At 29.3% G+C, this 22,020-nt stretch overlaps 1 protein-coding gene across 1 annotated transcript in view; it reads right to left on the bottom strand.

Annotated features, from left to right (window-relative positions):
- Positions 1-4,476: 4,476 nt before the first annotated feature.
- The window catches only part of LOC107452125 (DNA-directed RNA polymerase III subunit RPC4), a 33,945-nt gene continuing 16,401 nt past the window's right edge, over positions 4,477-22,020 (bottom strand). The window contains exons 4-9 of the mRNA XM_016068441.3: positions 18,953-19,107; positions 15,991-16,112; positions 12,558-12,750; positions 9,511-9,639; positions 9,217-9,359; positions 4,477-5,995 (exon numbers count right to left, since the gene is read on the bottom strand). Coding sequence (XP_015923927.2) covers positions 5,744-5,995; positions 9,217-9,359; positions 9,511-9,639; positions 12,558-12,750; positions 15,991-16,112; positions 18,953-19,107 — 994 coding nt within the window. The 3' untranslated portion in view covers positions 4,477-5,743. The remainder of the gene's footprint in view (positions 5,996-9,216; positions 9,360-9,510; positions 9,640-12,557; positions 12,751-15,990; positions 16,113-18,952; positions 19,108-22,020) is intronic.

A 22,020-nucleotide genomic window follows, 5' to 3' on the forward strand; every position in this document is an offset into this window, starting at 1 on the left:
CTTTTTCTTCACAATAAATATTTTAAAAATAATCAGTGGTCTTTTTTCTTTTCTTTTATTAATACAGTTTGTATACCCTGAAGTTTATTAAAAATGCTAAAGCATTTTTAATAAACTTCAGCGTTCCGCGAAAATAAAGTAGTTAATATAGCGTTCCATTAAGAAAAAGAAATTGGCACGCATATTGGGACACTGGAACAGAAAAATAAAACTATAGTATGTCTATAAAAGGAGCTCCCCTCACCACAAAGTCTAAGGCCGTCTGCTGCTATGGAACTAAGATCAGCACGGCGATGGAAGTTCTTTCCACAAACAGACTATAATAGTTCAGTTATTAGAACTCGTTATTATACACTTTACTCTAGCATATTAAGTGATATATATTATTTGTCCTAATATAAAGGATTTTGTAACTGAATGTAAAATTACTTTGTTCTACGATAATATTGATAAAAAATATTGGATAATTATTTTCTATTATTATTTTAGCAATTATCGAAAAATGAATTAAAAAAACGTTATTTTAAATTTAAAAAATTGGAAAGTTGTCAAATATTTTCAGAGAAACGAAAATTTCGAAATAGAATCTTATTAAAATGTATTTCTCAGAAACAACTCGATCCATTTTGTTCAAATTTGAGATCTTATTGTCATTTAAAATTCAAGATGACATAAAAAAAAGTTCAAGATTCGTAAAGTTCAAGATGACATAAAAATTTGTGTACCTCACAAATTATAATTTTGTTTCTTCATTAAGTTATGTAATGAAATGTTTACCAATAAACAATATTTTGCGTATACCTTTGGATAATAAAGGCTTATAATTATGTAAGTTCAAACCATTTTTGATTCTCAAAAATAATTTCAGAAATATGTTTTTTATTTCCAATGAGCTGCACAATCGGTCTTGCCGATGAGCAGACCTAGTGCGTTCTCCAGAGGTGGTATCCACACTTTCAGGAGCACCACAATGGGTGAGATACCGTTGGTCATGTTAATTTGGACGTCTAGTTTCTGCCACTCTAGATGGCTGCACCGAGACTCTATTTGGATGCTAAAGTGCACTAGGAATTTAATTTTGCCGGAAATGCCAAGAGCCAACAAGGCACTCCAGGGATATTTTACATGCCGCATAATCATACGACATGGCCGCTAAGATTTTCTGCATCCCGAAAATCAGGTGTCTGGGCCGGGGATCGAACCCGCAGACTTAGGCTCAGAAGGCCGACGACGAACCAACTGCACCACCCAGCCACAGAATATGTTTCAGAAATATGTTGAAGACGTGAAATCAAACGATATTTTCCAATATTAACACTACAAAATCAAAAGTCGTGAATAGGTAATGGCTTATTACTAATAAATTAACGATTAAGTGTCATAAATCATTTTATCCATATTGCAATATCCGAATTCCTTGGAATACCAAATATTAAATTGTTTAGTTATTAGGAATTGTTTGCTAAATTTGAGGAATGAGCATCTTATAACGTTGTTTCAACTTATTGCTTCATTTTTAATTTTGTTCTTTCTATTGTGTTTGTAAATAATAAAATTGAAGAATTGACTATATATTAGACAAAATGTAATTTTTTGAAATAATTTGCATCAAATATTGTAACACATTTTGAGAATGCGGGCAACAATGCATTTTTTGTCTTTAACTTTGCTCTGAAAAATAATATAGTTTTATCCTTGGCAAACAGTATTGGTATAGTTTTATCCTTTGATTCTATAGTATAGACCAGTGATTCCCAAAGTGGTCTGTCTATATCGATCCTCAGGGCTCGACGACAACCTGCAAGGGATCTATGCCAAGTGGGGAAAAAAATTGGGAGTCCATGAAATGAAAATGGGGGTCAACGATAGTGGATCTCATATAAGCAGATCGTGACTTTTCATTTTGGCATTTCATGAATGGAATAATCAACATACACTGATAGTACACATTTACTTACATTATACTACCTTATAATATAAAGACATATCTATCTACATTTTACGTAATTTATGAAAGTAGCTATGAAGTAAAAATTTTATTAAAATTTAAGTTATTAGAATTATTTTTTGATGTACGAAACTGAATTATTATAAACTAGCAATTGCTTGTAGCTCCACCCGCATACGTTTTTATTTTCTCTGCGTGTAAGGTTTAGTCTTGTAACAAAGAAGTATTTTTCCTTGGTAAATTGTAGCATAGTAAGTGTGTCAACTCTTTAGCTAGCTAGACCTCCAATTTTATCTGCGCACAAGATCAGGGCTAAAGAGAATAGACGGGCTAGTTCACACCGCTCTTAGAGCTGAAGCTACGATTTCCCTCCTCATGACGTCACTGCGTCCACAGATCTCGGAGATCGCAAGCAAAGATATTACGATAACTTTGCATCTTTCTCTTTGTAAAAATAAGTTAGACATTTTCTGGTTATTAGCTTTCAAACTTTACGTAATTAACACTTTTTTTCCGTTTATAAACATAGTTCAAAAAAACTTTCTTGGCCATTATATTAAAAAAATACCATTTTAGACTTATAAAAATATTTTACTAGTTGGCGAAAATGACACTATAAATACTTTATTTTAAAAAGTTCAGTTTTAAATTTAATTATTAAGAAAAATGAAAGCATATATTGGCACTTCTTTATCTACATATTCTGTTATAACAATAAGTTGAGTTAAATTTAGAATCCCTAATTTTTAAATATGCCGTTGAAAGCAATTTGTTCATACTTATAATCATTAGGAAACACCAACATTATAAGCTAATTACTGAAGCAAAATAATTATTTAGGTTCATAATGGCATTAGAAATCTTACAATTGCTTATAGATATTTAAATTTACGATGATATAATTTATAGATATTTAAATATAAGAGAATATAATTTTTAAAGAAATCATAAATATTTAGAATAAATAACTACATTAAAAATATGTTATGAAATTAGGAGAATTTCAACTATATACTATATATTTTATTTATACTTTTTATTTACATTTTAATTTTCTTTGACTTTATCCATTTTTTAATTTTTTTTACCTGCCTTTCTTTTTGAAGTAACAAGGCGGTTTCTATTTAGATAATGAATTTTTATAAAAGTTCTTAACGATAGCATAAACGTATTGCTGTTTTATATTAACTGTGTCATTTCGGAATCCATTCTTTACATAGTTGTTCACTTACTTTAGGGAACGCGTTTTTCCTTTTATTTTTTATCAGAATTTTTACAAGTTGCAATCGCGCAAACTGGCATTTCGATAATAGTTTTAAATTTTTGTAAATTCACTGCAAAAACTGAGGAAAGTCATTATAGAAAATAACAAATGTCTCAGAATATGTCACAAAAAAAATGCTCCAATATTAGTTAGAGCTAGCCAGGCCGAACGCTCCATTCTTGAAGTAAAAGTGCGAGCTTTGCGCCAAAGTGACGTCACGTAGAGAAAATCGGAGGATTAGCGCGGCGAGAGAGTTTCTTCAAAGGAGTGAACCAGCCCTTCTATTCTCTTTAGCCCTGGCACAAGATACGGGAGATTTGTTGCTCAGTTTTTACGTGAAAACGTAATAAACGAACCGACAATGCACTACTACAGTTTTGTATACAAACTTATTTCCGCAATTATAATATTAGTAACGGAGTACGGGTTTTAGAGCGCACTATTTTATTCCATTTACATTTCAATTAAATTAGTAATTAAATTAGTTTGAATTTAATTAATAAATGTATAAAATAACAGGCGTTTTTTTCTTAAGTTTTTCACTCTACACTTCACTGCAGTTAGAAACTTAAATCTTTCACAGTGAGATAGCACTATACCAGCTGTCAAAAATAAATTTGAAGTTGATGAATTTGCAAAAAATCAATATCAAGTAAGCAGGGGGTCTACCCAAAACCGAAAAACAGGGCAAGAGGTCTACGAGACAAAAAAGTTCAGGAACACGAAAATAAAGAAAATTTATTCAAAACTTCAAGGTAATGAAGTCAACATATTAAAGATCGACTTAGAAAAAAGAATCAAACTCAAGTATTAGAAAAATAAATGTCTATTATAGTCTGTCTCTGGAAAGAAATCACTTTGCTATGTCTGGAGCAGTGGCGGTGACTATAGTTACGAGGTTCAACTATTTCAAGTATGGGTATTGTATTGAGTCAATATTTAAGAAAGGTTTTAGCTCCGGTTGGCGAGAGGAAGGGAGAGAAGTTCCCCTCTTTCTCTCCCCATATATCAACTATTTCTTACTTCCACAGCAACAGACGGCCTTAGACTTTGTTGACTAGCCTAGACTGTTGTGGTGAGGGGAGTTCTTCCAACAGACAATTTATAGACAGGTAGATTGCCTATTGGGATAATTATCGAAATTCATATATGGTTTGGAGAGTTAAAATGGATGATTTTAGGTACAAATATGAAGGTACAATAATTTAGCAAAAATTGGCTTAAAAATATTCGGGAACCTTAAAAATTAAAACGAAGTAAAAAATCGTGGGTGTAGATTTTACTTTTTATTTAATACAGAAAATAATTACAATTCTAGCAGGTTTTCAAACATAACGAATTTTAACAGTAAGTATATAAATAACAATAACATTATATACTTTAACAATAAGTCTAACAATATATATACTATATAAACCTTATTGAAATTATATAGGATGTGTCAATTATTTTCTATCTAGAAAAATAAAAGAGAACTACAGGAATCATTCTATGTTACATACCCTGTAATTTAAAAAAAAAATCACTCCTCCTAGTGATAAAGTTACATAAATCAATAAATATTCTTGTACAGAATGTGTTTATTTAGCAGTAAAAATTGCGAAAACTTTTAAAATGCTGCTTAAACGTTCTCTAATTAGCTTTTTTAAAATGATAGGCAATTTGGAAAACCAAAGAAAAATGGAAAGACGATAGAAAGAACGGTATCCTCATGTTTTGTTCAGTAAACTAGAGAGTTTTCCTCACCAAATTTCAAAATTAATTACCAAGTTTTCAACAGATTGCACTGCCATCTAACAAAACTTTAAAAAAAATATGTTTTCAAAAGAATCACCGTTTGTAGCAATAACGTTTTGCAACCGGAAGAACGAATGAATTGACTCTGAGCAAATATTTCAGTCTGACTTGCAGCAAAAACAATGTCTTATAGTTTTTCCCTAGAAAGTAACACCACCTATCGTCGAACTCGGTAACTGATTTTAAAACTACATGAGAATAAGTTTCTCGTTCTTTGAGCAGAACGTACCCTATCATATTTTTTATCTACTACCGTATTTCTTCCATATTTCAAATTGTTCGTCATTTCGGGCACAGCTGCTGCATGGGATGTGCGAATACATTCTATCCTGAAAGAAGACAACTACTGCTAAGTCTAGATGACACACACTAAATTCAAATGGCATCGCTGTATTTCTTAACATCTAAATGACAAATTTTAAATGATATACACTGGAATATTTCACTCTCCTAGACGATATATAAAAATTACAAAATGCGAAATTAAATTGTTTCACAACAGCACACATACATGTTTATAACACATATTTAGAATTAGAAGAAAGTTAAAATACCTTATAAACAAATAGTTATTTGATATCATTTTGTTTATTAAGTTAAAACGGAAGGGGCAGTCTTATTAGTTTCTATTCTTTAAAACTTAAAATTCGACGCATCAAATTTGGGTCGTTTCATGATTTGATTTTTTATTATTCAAAATAAGGCGAGACCGTAATTTCAGTTATTCGAACTATTTAATCTGTGATTCCATTAAAGTGCGGTCGAAGTAACATTTTCCGTTCTATTTTTCCTAAAACAGTAATATCACCTTCTTTTCCTTTCGTAGATATTGTAACAGCATTTGCAGTGACTTGTCTTTCACTTCCATTTTCTAAATATAAATGAATGGATCCCATAACTAGTCGCATTTTTCCAGATTTCAGAAACTGCAGTTTACCAATAAAGCCTTCGGGTATATCACGAACACTAGATTTAATTCTAATTTCCTGAAAGAAAATTAAAACTCGTTATAGTCCAGCATTTAATCACCTAAACTTAAGCTTTCATAAAAAAAATTTTTGTCTTAAACTTAGATGAAAATCTTAAAATTTTTTTTCAATTAAAAATTCTCACAATCAGCGATGCTTAATAAAAAAAATATATAACGTGCATGAAATATAGTTTTGATCAGGGTTGCACAAATTCCAATCACCAACAATGCCTGAAAAATTTGATTGGTGCCCAAAATTTAGCTGACGTTTAACCTGATTACATACCAAAAAATCTAAATATTTCTGGGAAATAATTTTCTTTCACGAAGATTCTTTCACAAAGATTTTAATTCCTTCACTTTATATTTCTCACTTAAAAAAAATAGTCATTCTATTATTGACTCCAACGAGTCTTAATTAATTTTGGTAATACATACAAATTGAAATGAAAAATAAGCTGTGTACTAATAAGAAAAAGCTAATGGTGAAATGGTACTAATTCGTTTAAAAGAAACGTAAAAGATAAGGTGATTATAGATGTCAATGGTGATAAATTAATTTTGATAATAATTACTAATATGAGGGGGGTAAAATGCTGTGTATTATGAAGTCAAATTAATAGAGAAATGGTACTACGTCGTTTAGGAAAAAAGTAAAAAATGCTCATATTATATTGACACTATTGATGCTTAATTTTGGTAATAATTACTAATTGAAATTTTTAAAAAAAAGCCATGTTAAAATTAAGTGAGAAGTAATACTAATTCTTATAGGAGAAACGCAAAAAATCGCCTTACTGCTGACGGAAATGATGCTTGAAAATTTATTATTATTAGGGAATAATTTAATTAAAAAAAGATATGTTCTCAAAAGCAAAATTAATGAAGAAAAGGTACTTATTCTTTTAGGAAAACAGTGAAATTTAGCTATTCTATTATTGATTCCATCAAGGCTTAATTAATTTTGGTAATACATGCAAATTGAAATGAAAAATAAAATGTGTTCTCAAAAGAAAAACTACTGGAGAAATGGTACGAATTCGAAACGCAAAAGATCAAATGATTATAGATGTCAATGATGATAAATTAATTTTGGTAATGATGACTAATTGAAATGGAGGAAAAATGCAGAGTTCTATATAAAATGAAAACTACTAAATGAAACTTACTACTAAATGAAACTTAATTTAGTACTTAGAGTACTAAATGAAATTAAAAATAAGGTATGTTAAAAGTAATGTTATTGGAGAAATAGTACTAATTCATTTAGGAAAAGCGTAAAAAATCGCCAAATTATTACAACGCCAACAATACTAAATTATTTTTGGTAATAAATACTAACCGAAACGAAAAAAATAAGCTATGTACTCAAAGTGCAATAAAGCAAAATTAATACAGAAATGCCACTAGTGAGTTTAGGAGAAATGTAAAAAAAAACGTCATTTTATTATTGACGCCATTGATGTGTAATTAATTTTCGTAATAGACACTTACGGAATTATAGTAATTGAATAAGTATCAAATAAGTGCAATATGTCATATTANTACTTTACTCGTCTGTCAATTAATACTAATAATATATTGGATTTTTTGTTAGTTAAAAATAGTTAAGTAAAAAATGTTACAATTGACCCCACTCTCCCCTACTAATTGATTTAAGAAAAGCGTAAAATATCGCCAAATTATTACAACGCCAACAATACTAAATTATTTTTGGTAATAAATACTAACCGAAATGAAAAAAATGTAATTAATTAAAATTGTGTAATTAATTTTCGTAATAGACACTTACGGAATTATAGTAATTGAATAAGTATCAAATAAGTGCAATATGTCATATTAGTATGCTTGATACCTACTAAAATTGCATTAATATTATGAAGCTTTATATATTCTATAAAAAGAGGATTTTACCGTCTCTCTATAGAATAAATAAAGAAGAAAAGCGCATGAATGTGTTAAATTTTGACCATCATGAGTTGGCCTCAAGCAATAGCATCTAGCCAAATTATTCTAAATACAGTTAATCTTTTATTTTGATGTATATTATATATATATATATAAATATGAACAATATATATCTACCGAAAAGAACAAGATATAGTAAAAAATTTGAGAAATTGAATTATTTTAACTTTATTAACTATGTCGTTGTGGAGGGGGTGGACAAAATAATGGAAATACTTCTATGCTAATACATTTTCTTATATTTCTCAAAAAATGCTTACAGAATCATTTTCTAACTTCAGAAGTGTTCAGATCATGCGATTTCTCATACTTGTCAATAAAATTTAAAGCTTTTAGAGGTTTGAGGGACTGACAATGAGTTACAAAAGAAAAACAGTGTTTTTGAACATCCTATGCCAAAAAAGTAACAATTATTTTGGTTATTATAAGCAATGATTGCGCAAAATTTCGTAAGCTTAATTTAAATATTTATGGCAATATAAGTATTTTTGTAAAAAAACTTTTTTTTTTCGTGTGTGTTGCGCTTTTTTGCTATAATTTTACAATTACTCAATAAATTTAAACAAAACTTTTAGAGCAATTTAGAATAAATCTGCTTTAAAATTTGAAAAAATATTCCGTGAAAACTTTGCAATATATAAGTAGTTTAATTCTTTTATACAGCGCATGTGTGGGGAAAAAATTTTTTTCTTCATAATTTTGTAGTGAATCGTATTTGGCAAATTAATGAAATAAATCCGATTTGAATATCCTAAAAATTTAAAAAGTTTCAAATTCAAATAGAAATATATAACACTAGATTAAAATTTGCAAAATGAATAAAGAAAAACCACGGTAACTGAAGGAAACAACAGTAGTTGAAAGAGGTAATTCAAGTTAGGCTGCATTTCCAAGCAGTATAGAGGTCTGATGAACACTAACGCATTTTTTTTTTCACCTTTATTTTATTTTCTGATTTTCGTTGGCAACTTAATCTTTTTCTTCTTCTTCTTTTTTCAAATTTGTTTTGTGATATCTTTTTAAATCTGCTCTTATGGGTCTACAGTCTTTAATTGTTGCGATCATTTTAACATATATTTAGGATACATTAAAAAGACATGTGGCGCCATCCCATAATAAAAAATAAAACTATTTCCGCAGTTGCATGTTAAAGTGTTGCTTGTAATTGAGAAAGAAAATTAATTTGAAAAATGTCGTTGATGTCTTGTCACTTGTCATTGCAACAACATCAACTTAAGTCAATCTTTCGATAAAATGTAATAGGCTTACTTCATTTTGATTCTCGCCTTTAACGCTCTCTTTCGTTGCAGAAGTTGCTTGTTTTTTATCTTCAGGTGTATTTAAGTTATCCCATTGCTTATCAAGAGGAAGACAACTTGGAAACTGCAGAAGCAACATAATTCCTCTGTCACCTTAAAATATTAATTCTTACTTAAAAAATATCTATAAAGAGTGGAAATAAATTAAGTCATGAGAAAAAGGAAATCCTTAAATTGATAATATTGCAAAAAATTACGCGAATAAGCAATTTTTTTTTTAGTAAGAGCGAAATATTTTCCTTACTTTTTAAGTTCTTTAAATCAGTAACAAGCTCATTTTCTGTAGAGAAAGTCACAGCTTCAATGGGAGTGAAGAATTTGCAGACCAAAGGTTTTGCTTTGATTTCATTTTCATAATCATCAACTGGTTCAACTAAGAGTATTAGTGAAAATTAAATTATAAAAAATGATTTATTACAATGAAAATAAATTCTGATATCATAATCAACAGTTGCATAAATTGTTATTGGATCATCTTATATGTTATATTAAGAATTTTTCATGTTTTGTTCTTATATCCCAAATTTTGTAATGTTCTCGAAATGATCTTTTTTTCAGCACACCCCAACAAAAACAGAAATACTCTATACTCAAGTCATATGACTTACGTATCCATGTATGTGTTTATGAGACGACATGATTTGCATTTAACTTTCAAACTAATAATGGGATTGTATATTGCAAAAACGTGTGAACAGACTCATTAATTGTATTTGATACTATTAAAATAGTATTTTTGTCAAAAATTGTAATTTTAAAAATTTTATATTTTTGAAGGGACGTTTAGATAATAAAATAGAAACTAACCTTGAGAAATATATATAAAAATAATGTATTGTTATAAAAATTTCCGTGATAATCATAATCGTAATTTTTTCGTATGTTCAAAACTCACAGTTCTCAGAAAATTAAAAAAAAGAAAACGTTATTATGGTACAATAATGTTAAACCAGATTTGTTCAAGTAATTTTTGTTTACTCGTTTATAAAGAAATAACAACCAGGCAATAAGAAGATTCGATTTGCTTCATAAGTTATGAGTTTTTTATTCCAGTTATACTCTACATAGTTTGATCCCGAACATGAATTAATCAAAGAAAAGAAAATATAAAATAACAGCGAACCTAACTAAAACTAAGTTTAGAAGGGATGTTCTGCTCGTGCAAAAATGGCTTACTTTGATGTACAATGCGCTTAAAAAAACGAAAAGGAACACCCAGAATAATTTTTGATCTAATGAACGGATCCTCACGTTATAGAACTCATTCTTAATGGCCGAGAGGATGACCTCAAATATGCTAATTAATCAGAACAGACGATATTTTAAGCTACGAAATCAGACACAAAAACGTACTTCCGCTGAATAAACAAAACTTTCTTTGACAGATTCGGATTTCTGACCCCCCCAAATAAATAAATAAATATATATNTAAAAACCCCCAAAGAAAATATTTAATAGTGAATAATGTAAAAATGATTCGCAGCAGAGAGAGAGGGTAGTCATAATTAAAAAATTAACATCATAATTAACATGCCATGTAAAATTATATTCTATAAAATGATTCAAAAAATTTTATATCTTACAATTCAAAATGTTTTAACCGCAAAAAACAATAAATATTTACTGAAAGTTATTTGTTGCATGGAAATATCTTTGGGTAAATAAATTTTATAATTGTGTGCAAATTTTTTTTAATTCTTTTCAAAAGTTCTTGTCAATTACTAATTTAAATAAAGAAAAATAATTAATATTTAAAATTTTTTTCTTCTTTTTTTTTGCATGGGTTTATCTTTGGATAAACAAATTTAATAATTGTGTGCAAAGATTTTTCCATTTGCTAAAAAAAGTTCGCGAGATATAGTGAAATACGCTAAAAAAATAAAATTAACTTTAAGGGGACCAAATTTTGGATAGCTCTCCTGACCAAACTATTGGGACCATATTTCCCACATTGCTGCTGCCCCCTATATTTTGGGGATCAGAAATCCAAATCCGTCACAAAAAAAAAGAAAAAGAAAAGATATGTTCATTTTGAGAAAACACTTTTTTGTGTCTGATTTCGTAACTTAATATCGCTTGCACTTATTAATTAGCATATTTGAGGTCCCCTCCTCGAGTCATTAAAATTGAGTCCTAGAAAAAAAAGATCCGATCATTAGATTTAAAGTTATTCCAGGGTGGTCCGTTTTGCATACTGTTCAGTGAGCAAAATAAGAAAAAGAGAACACCTTAATAACTTTTGATCTAATGATTGGATTTAAACGTACTAGAATACAGTTTTAAATATTCTAAGGACTAACCCTAAATATCCTATTTATTTTTGTGCAGAGATGATATTTAAAACAAGGAAATAAAAAATTAAGACGTACTTGATCTGAATAAACACATTTTTTTTCAACAGACCCCCGAAATAAAAAAGTTAGCCGTAGTTCAGAAAATATGGCCTGAAAATAGTTAAGGCAAGAGAGCTAAGCATTAATTTCGTGAAAATGAAAATTTAATTATTTGGTCAAAAGTTTAAATATTCTCTTCCTTCGTTTGTAAACCTTTTCTCAGAAGTTTAATCGCTTTAAAATGATTCATTATTTCTATTAAAGATATATTTTTTCGACATATAAAAAAAAAAAAAATTATCGGACGGTTTTCGTATTCTTTCAAAACCACTTTTTTTTACCAACAAATATTTTTAATTTCATTTTCAGAAGTCAATTTTTGGAAATTTTGAAAAAATTATGTTATTTGAATATTTTGCAAAAAAGAATTTTAACGTGAAAATAGCTTTTAGACGCCGATTCAATGGTTTCTGAAGAAGAAAAAAAAAGTACTAAACGTTGTTCGTTTTTATAGATGCTGGATGAATTAAACTTTAACTCTACGATTCATTCTTTTCTTTAAATCAAGATTTTTCTTCTCCTTTTAATAATCTCTTGTGATCCTGGTATGATGATTATTAATTCTTACAAATACATTTTTGATAAATATTCTTGATATGAAAAAGCAGAATGGTCTTTTATGTCCAGAATCGATATAATAGAATTATATATAGAATCGAGGAACTTGGGCACAACTCTTTGGCCACTAAGTTCATCCGATAGATGTCCGACGTTATTGTGGTATTGTGCGCAGTTGGTAGTGAACACAACTCTGAAATATTTGCAATAGGATCTGAAATATGAATTCTTTAGAAAGCAATGACCAAACTAGCATAAACTGAGAAAATTTTTAAAAATTGCGTCAGTGATCTGAAGTTTAATTTGAGTATTTATCTAATTGTAAATTAGCCATTCTGACCTTTTATGAACTTTTTAACATCTTCAATGCTAAAATTGCTTTTGTCACCATCAACTTCATCAATATTTTCCTTTTTTATTTCTTGCTTGATTTCCTGTTTGATTTCTTGCTTTATTCCTTGTTTGATTTCTTGTTTTTCTTTAACGTACGGATATCGTACGGGCTTTAAGTCATTTTCTTCATCGCTTTCACCCTAAAAAACCCCAAAGAAAATATTTAATAGTGAATAATGTAAAAATGATTCGCAGCTGTATGAATAAAAGCATACTTTAAAAAATAATATTGTTTATCAATTCTGTTTCTTTTTTTTCATTTATTTTTACGGATATATACCGATTTTTTATTTATTGGTAAGATTCTGCGTATATGAGAAGAGAGTAATAAGGATTTATTTGGAAATTAACTGTTCTAATTTTGAAAAATATTCCAGTCATAAGTCATAAGGGAAACTTTGCAACAAATCCGCCATTATCAATGCGCAATCTAATCGTCCGCTGCACTGTGGGCCAGAAGACCATGATCTTTGGCCAAAAGTCAAAAATTAAATTTTCAACTAAAATATGTGTAGGCAGTTTTAGTATAGCCCAAAGTAAGTATTCATAATCATTCCAAACATTTGGACCGACAAAAGTACAATGTAATGAAAAATATGTTCAAAGATTTTTTTTTAATGTAACTTTCTAATTTTTATTTCAGAAATATATGTATAGGAATTTCTCCTTACTGTTACATTTTTATCAGAGTCATTAGTCTGAAATTATAGTGCAATTTTTCAATTTGTTGGATAAGTTAATACTCTTGACAAACTTATAGTTTTTATCTTATCAGTTGATATTTTACAATGTTTGAATGACTTACGAAACTTAGTTCCAAAAAGTTCCACGAGGTAATTAGCTTAACTTTTTTTTGTTGTCTTCTTTGATGTTTATTCTTTCGAAAAAACCTGATTCATTTTGCCCGCATTGCAAAAATGGACTAAATATACAGAAAAACAAAAATTATGTNCCATTTTGCCCATATTGCAAAGGTGGACTAAATATACCGAAAAACAAAAATTATGCTTTTTTTCATGTTTTCGCGTTATTTTGTAATATTACTTTGGAAATATTATTTGCTTTTCATTTTTAATATAAAATTACGAAAATTATTATATTTTCATTACTATATTTAACTTTGAACGTACTATATTATTATTTTTATATTTTCTGTCCATATTTCAGTCGCCATTTTTTTTTTTTGGGGGGGGGGGGGNGGGGGTATTTTTAGTGTATTTCAAAATTTCAACTATGAATTCAATTTACCTGCACATAAAAACCCCTAAATAGAAAACCCCAAATTTTGAAACAAATTTTATCGAAATACAAATTTTGGCCACGAAACCTTGGATGCTGGCCACTGTGTGCTATAAGAAAATAAAATGCAAAACAAAAGTGCGCAAACTTTCTGAAGTAAATTGGTGTCATAATTGTCCGTTGTAAAGTGAGCAAGATGATAAAATAACTACTGAATATCATTGGGTAAACTTTTATATTTCCAATGAATAATATTTCTATTCAAATTATCACTTATAATTATCACTTTAATTTTTTTCCAGTGCCCACCAATTTTGGCAACATATAGCCTCGTGATACGTAACGTGTAATATTGCTGATCTCTTTTTTGTGAGCACCATATAGACTGATCGACGTCACCCCAACGACTCAAGAAAGACACATAGAGCAGAGTGAGAAATCATGTCCATGCCCGAAGCGGGATTCGAACCCGAAAGCTTCCTGGTACTAGGCTAACTTCTCGACCATCATACAGCCCAGTCGACAAATATTTTGATATAATTTAGGTACAGACTCATTTTTCTGCTAGCAGACGTAAAAAGAAGTAGCCTTAATGTAAACATATGATTTCAACAATTTTCATTTTTGTATTTAAATTTTATGAACCTTAAATTATAAAAAAAAACTATTCAACATTTATAATAACAAATTCTATTAATAATTAAACATTAATTGCTTCAAACATTGGCTTTTTAAAATGCTTCCAGGATCCAGATATTTATTGCTACGTTTCTATTAATTTGCGTCTGTGAACGCGGCATCTAGCAATCAAAATTCCTGCCTTTTTCCTTCTAGTAATGAGCGCAATTGTCTACTGCCTGATGACAATGAGAGTTTTAACCATCTGCTCATTTCTATAAGCGAATTCGTTATTTATTGGCATTTTGACCCTTTCTGATTGCCTAGAGTGTTGTGTTCAAAAATGAACTGGATCTCTGCTCTGAATTGAAATTTCAATCGTTTCCTGACCACTATAAGCAGAATTTATGTCACCAGATGGATTTTATCGTCGAAGTTTTGGCTTCCCGACTAAATAACATGCTTAAATTAAATTTAAACTAGAGCTATGTTCCAAAGCAAGTTGCAATCGTTTTCTAAATGTTACAAGTAGCATTTATTAATTATTACGATCTGTGGAGAATGGATGTATGAATGGGCCCGTCCTGTAAACGGGTGTGACGTATGGGTGTAGTTGAAGTTGAATTCTCGGCTACAGATGGAGCCACTGGAAAACTAGAGCAACCGCACCCCTTGATTTAATGGCCTACGACAACAGCAACAACATTTATCATTGACCTCCATTAAAAGCTACTCGAAATTTCAATCAGTTCCTGGCATTAACTAGCAGACATAAAACTAACAAAGAAGTATTTAAATGTTTAAAATCAAAAAAAAAATTCAAACGTTACGTTTTTCAAGTGGATGGAAAAAGAAATCATAATTCTATTTTTGTCAGACCAAAACCGTAGAGCGCGTCACTTTAGCGATAGACTATTGTCAATATCAAAAATTTCCCTCGTCTTTCGCAAGTGATGAGCATCTCGTCTTTCGTTTTAGGTGTTAGGCGAATAGAATTTTTTCCCCTTTACAATCTATTTTAAAAAATATATTTTTCAATAATACCTGTTTTATTATTTTTTTGTTTCAAAACATTTCCAACAGTATTAATAGCATTACCTGATTAAAAACTTCTATCGCTTCAAAACCATACAAATTGGAAAAAGTCGACGATAGCCTGGTTGGTAAAGTGCCGGACTTGCGTTCAGGAAAACGGGAGTTCGAAACCAGCCAGCCGAACATTGTGACTTGCGCACGTTAAATCTGCCGGGTCAAAAAGTCACCCATGTTCTCATAACAAATTATACCTCTGGGGATACTGGTTTGAAGATTGATCGTTCTCTGGTTCAGGTCAAAATTACGATTTGTGAATGAATGTATGAATGAGTCCATCCTATAAAAGGCTGTGACGTATGGGTGTGACAGATGTCGAATTCTTGACCATAGATGGCGCCCCTGTAAATTACGAACAATGGCATTCCCAGTGCCTTAATGGTCTACAACAACATAACTTTAACAAAAGCAATGATTTTAAAAATACTTACTTCAGAATAATTAAAAGATTCCAAAAGAATGTCAATTTCTTCTGACTTCACATTTCCTTCTCTTTTTATAGAAACTTTGGATCTAGACACACTTGCTCTTTCATAGCTCGGATAGTTTCTTTCTAATACCAAAAGAAGGAAAAATATAATTGAAACAATCTTACAATTACTTCTTTGTTACTTAAGTACTCAGTAGCGATCCCTAAACTCAAGAGCAACTTTTTGTGTACTAGTAAATTTAAATATTATTATGATTATTGCTACAATAATTCATTGCCAGAATGATTAGTTTTTCAATAAAATCCATAGATAGATGATTATTATTTTTAGAATATTAAAAGTTTGACAGAATTAAAGAGTTAAGTCTAATGATATAAGAAAATGCACAACTTGCATCAATTGAAGTTAATCAAACTTATTTGCATAAAAGTAAAGCGTACTAAAAATATGTAGGATAAAATTTAATGAATATCACTCATAAGATATAGTTTACAATTTACAGTAAAACCAAGTACTCCCTTCTTAAGTACAACAGGTGCATTAATTCTACTTAAAATAAAGTTTAACCATCATTTTCCTTCAAGTGGAAATACGCAATAGAATAGATAGTGGTCGGAAAAATTAAAATATTTTTGTAGTTTACAACAACTAATTTGTTACAAATGTAGTTAACTGCAACTAATTTTTAAATGTAGTGACTACAAACTACTTTGGAATTTAGTAACTACTTCACTACTTTAAAGAGACGAAATTTGCTGAAGAACTTCATTTACACCTACGATCAAAAGGGTTTTGAATAAGAAATTCGCTTACATTAAATACAAAGGAATAATTAAGAAATATTTATTCGTGCTTACATGAGCCAGTTTCTTATTCCAAAACATTTTATTCGAATTTTTTAATTTCACCTTCAACTTCTTATGCCTTTTTCGACGGCTAATATTTGATTAAAGAAATGCTAAATTATCAAATACTTGCAATTTTTTTTATTGTTTAATGCTCTTTTATTTTCTCTGAAATTAAGTACATCGAAAAAACGTTCCCTCCCTCTTAAATAACATCAATATTTCACATAAATTCATATAAAAGTACTTTCTACTTACTAGATGATGTTATCATTGTTTTACTTTAAACTAACTTTTATATCTTTTGATATTTTCATATTTGACCTTTTGTATTTAATGTTTTGTATTTTATGTAGGGGAGAAGGGGGCACATGTGAACAGGGGGCGCATGTGAACATGGTATGTTTTACCAATATTATTTGAAATAAAAAACCTTGAAAAATTTTCAATTGATGGCAGTACTAGTCCTACCTCTCTGCAAAACTTTCAGAACAATGAGACATTTTGTTGTTCTATTCTGACAATTTCCTTATATCAGCTGGTGTTGTATATATTATAATCACTCGCTTCTTCAAGTGAAAGCATAGTATAAATCAACTAATAAACTAAAATTAACTATTGCAGACCATTATATGAACATTCAGGTAAGTTTATGACAATTATTTTTTTTTTACCCAATTAAAAATTCTTTATTTTTCAAGTTAGGTTTAAGAAGGATGATGGGGCACTTGAGAACAAAACATCTGGGGCAGATGTGAACAGTTCACATGTGCCCCTACATAGTATTAAGATTATCATCCTCATTATATTATAAGCTTAAAAAATATGTATGCATCTAAAATTATTATTATTTGATTTTCCATAATTAATTTATTAATTTTTTCTTAAATTTTTTTATATTTTTTATTAAATGGTTGATCGCACATCACGAATATTAACTGATACACCTGAGAAAGACAGAATTGCTAAAGCTACAAATGAAAAGATAGAAAAAATGAAAAAAAAAAAGGAAGAAAGAGTATCAGAGAAAAAAGAAAAAGGCCCATTACAACTCCTGAGGAACATGAAGTTGCGAATAACCCAACTGCGGAAAAATTATTGTGCAGCTGAAAAATTATTTTCCTATTCACAGTACTGTTATACAATTTAAATTCACATAGTAAGCTACAAGCCCTTCAGTATAATGCTTATCTATATCTCTTATATTAAAGATTTTTTTCTTTGAAATATGATGATTGCTTTGCGTTTTTTATCTTGTTCATATGTGCCCCAGACATGTTCACATGTGCCCCTATTGGGGGCACATGTGAACAATTGAAGTCATTTTTCTAAAATATCATAAAGTAAAGAAATATTTTTTTGAAAAATCTCAAAAAATTCCATAAGACAAAGAAAAGTCTATTTAAACATATGGACTTCTTTACTGTGAAAAATTTATGATATTTTTTAAAAAATGAAGAAATAAAAAAATTTGTTCACATGTGCCCCCTCTCCCCTACTGCCTTATGTATTTTACTATTTTTATCTCACAACCTTTGGATTTTCGAAATCATTGTAGCATTCGATCCTCACACGGAGTTTCGCCTTGTGTTGGTGCTGTTTGTGTCTTGTTTTCAGGTTTGGTTTTAATCGACATGCTGCTGTGGATTTTACTATTTTTAATACTTGAGTCGTACTGTTTTTATTGACGACTCTTGGATGTTTTATCTGCTTGTTCTGACCTCTTTAAACAATTACTTATTAGGACCTGTTAGCCTATTTTAATAATTAATGTTTAATTTTTAATATTTTCTTACGGTTTTTAATTTGTCATTATCTGCCTTTGAATTATAAGGGTCGGTTGACCTACCACTAAAATAGTTGCATTGACACAACTAACGGTTATTTAAAAAAATAAACCTTAAATTAAAACTTTTTTTTAAAGATAAAAAGGTACATAGCTATTAATTTTTCTGTTACTAACCCGATGTAGCTTTATAAGCAGTGATATCTCCAAATAAAATTCCATTTAAGGATTTAAATACTGTTTTTGAAACATTTTGAAAAATAAACATTAAATTAAAACTTTTTTTTTAAAGAGAAAAAGGTACATAGCAATTAAATTTTTTGTTACTGACCAGATTTAGCTTTACAAGCAGTGCCATCTCCAAATAAAGTTCCTTCAGTTTGAATATACACTCTTGCTCCTCTTCCACGACCACGCCCTCTATCTCGTGTCTCCCTATACTTAGCATCCTCTCTAAATGGCAATTCATCAAAAGCCTCTTTGTCACTAGAAATAAATCAATTGAACAGAATATGCTTAAACTCTTTGAAATAGCATACGTAAATAGTTGCACAATTATAACAAAAACGTACGATTACATGAAGTCGTGCTTCTTACCTTGACCACATTCCAAGTGAGGTGGTTTTATTACCCAAATTACTCTGACTCTTAGAGCTTTATTTCCATATAAAATTGACTTTTAACTGTATGTTAATGAGACTGGCAAATGCTGCGAGCTAACATTTCGTCAAAGTGGCAAAATAAGTATCAGCATTTCTTCAAAGAAATGAACTTCGTCAAATGTAAAGAAATATTTTGTCATACTACTTGTCAATCTCCCACAATGCACTCCAATGAGACTCCTTAAACATTTTCGTTTCTTATTTGGGAGTTCACGTTTCGTCACAAATCACGTAATTTCGTGACAAAATGAATCTAAAAAAATTCATGAAACGCAGCTCAAGGGTTACTGTGAAGAAAAAAAAAGTGAGAGATTTATTTCTGAGGATATGTTTAACTGTATGTTGTGGTTGATTTTGTTTACATTGCAATCACAACATAATAGAAAGCCCCAATCTCCGAAAAACTTTTTTTCCCCTGGAAATAAGTTAAATAATCCTCCAACTGAGTCAAACAATGTTTATGGTAATTATGAATTTCTCATTTAATTGTACAGGAATACTTCGATTGATACCATTGCGCTTAACTTTTCCTATATTCACTGCTTAATATGTATTTTGATTTCTTATTAATGAAACCAAAATAGAATGAATATATAATGAGAAAAACTCCCTGCATAGGATTCAAAAAGCTTTAATATCATAAAAAGTAATATTTTTTGACAATGTGAAGAATGTAATATTTCAATAAAATATGAAGAAAACTATCCCCAAAATGTTAAACCATTTTCTTTTTTTCGCTTCTTTGTTTCCGAAAATTTATAGAATCCTAAAAAATAAAGTCCTCCCTACACTACCAATACTGTTACATAGAATCCATACCGTAACATTTTAAGATGCATCAGATACTGACAGAGATTAATTTTTACATCTTGAAAGAGTCAAAGCATGAAGCGTTAAACTTTATACTAAAAAAGTTAGTAAAATACATTATTAAATAAATTATTTAAATCATACGATATAATTCAAACTAGAAAACATTTTTTTATTATTATTTGAGCAATTCACTTGCAGTATATTGAACGGGAAATGCAGGCGTATCACAGACATTTCCAATTGCGTTCGATTTGTCGATAATCATAACTAGAGATTAAAAAAATAAGTTCTTTTATACCACCTCAATTGTTGCCAATTTCCTCATCTTTCTTTGATAAAATTACTTCTGATATTACCATTATTACCCAAACACAATTAATACTAAAGGCTTCTTCGGAAATTAAGAACTGTCAAATATGTAATCAAACAAACAAGTTTTTCATTTCGATATTTTCCAATACAAACATGTTTTTCCTTCTACTACAAACATGTTTTTCATTTCGATATTTTCCAATAATACTTATAATGGAATTGTAAAAAAAAAAATGAAATAAAATCAATACACTTTTAAAATATTAAAAATGATAGACTGAATATCATAACAAATTGCCTCTTAAAATGCGTTGGATATAATATCTGTAATGAAATAAAATTCATTGTATTCCAAATTGAATGCACTAGCAAAAAATATATGTCGTCTTTTTCAAAACATGCCACAAAATGAATGCAAATCATTTGATCAATTTTTTAATCGATAAATACTTCGTCTGGCATATTCTTCTCTAACGTTTTTTTAATAATTTTGTTGGAATCATGCTCATTAAGTGTTTTTTTTTCGATTATAAATCAGTCAGATAAAGTTGAAGATCGTTATAAAAGAACATGTAAAACGACATTTTAGTGAATTTGAGAAAATTTTAGAAACTTAGAATATTAGTTACAAATGAATATTTTATAAAATATTAGAAATGATAGACTGAATGTCATAACAAATTGCCTCTTAAAATGCGTTGGATATTATATCTGTAATGAAATAAAATACATTGTATTCCAAATTGAATGCACTAGCAATAAAATAAATGTCTTTTTCAAAACATGTCACAAAATGAATGCAAATCGTTTGATCAATTTTTTAATCGATAAATGCTTCGTTTGACGTATTCTTCTCTAACGTTTTTTTTTAATAATTTTGTTGGAATCATACTCATGAAGTGTTTTTTTTTCGATTATAAAATCAGTCAGATAAAGTTGAAGATCGTTATAAAAGAATATGTAAAACGATATTTTAGTGAATTTGAGAAAATTTTAGAAACTTAGAATATTAGTTACAAGGGAATATTTTAAAACATCTTTTTCGTTGAAAACAGTTCCATTTAATAATTTATAAAATTAAATTAATGTTTTACTTTCACAGATTATTAAACGATATTCTAAAGGTTCGCAAATACCAGAGTGTTTCCAAATTATTACTTATCATGTCCTTCATTCTAAACTCTTCAATTGGGTATAATATAGCCTACGTCACAGGTTGTGTTGTTCCTACTAAATTTAACCCATGAACGGCATTTTCTGCGAGCCTAACTTCAAGCCACAAATAAACAAACGAAGTGTTCGATCGTTTAAATAGCTGCTCGCCAGATTTTATTGCATTATAAAGAAAAGTTATTGAAACTAAATACAACTAAATAAACAACAACAACTAAAACAAATAACAACAACTACTAATAACAATAACTAAATAAACAACAACTAAATTCCATTCGTTTAGCATTGCGTCATATGTTGTTCCTACTAAATCGAAGTAGTTGTGTTTTTTTCATATTATACCCAATTGTATGACCTTAATAAATTAATAGATATGTAGAATCTGTTTAATAATTTTGAAGAATAAATTAATCTTCTACAATTGCACGTAACTAAACAC

The sequence above is a fragment of the Parasteatoda tepidariorum genome, chromosome 4, assembly GCF_043381705.1.
Source record: "Parasteatoda tepidariorum isolate YZ-2023 chromosome 4, CAS_Ptep_4.0, whole genome shotgun sequence".
Lineage (NCBI taxonomy): Eukaryota > Metazoa > Arthropoda > Arachnida > Araneae > Theridiidae > Parasteatoda > Parasteatoda tepidariorum.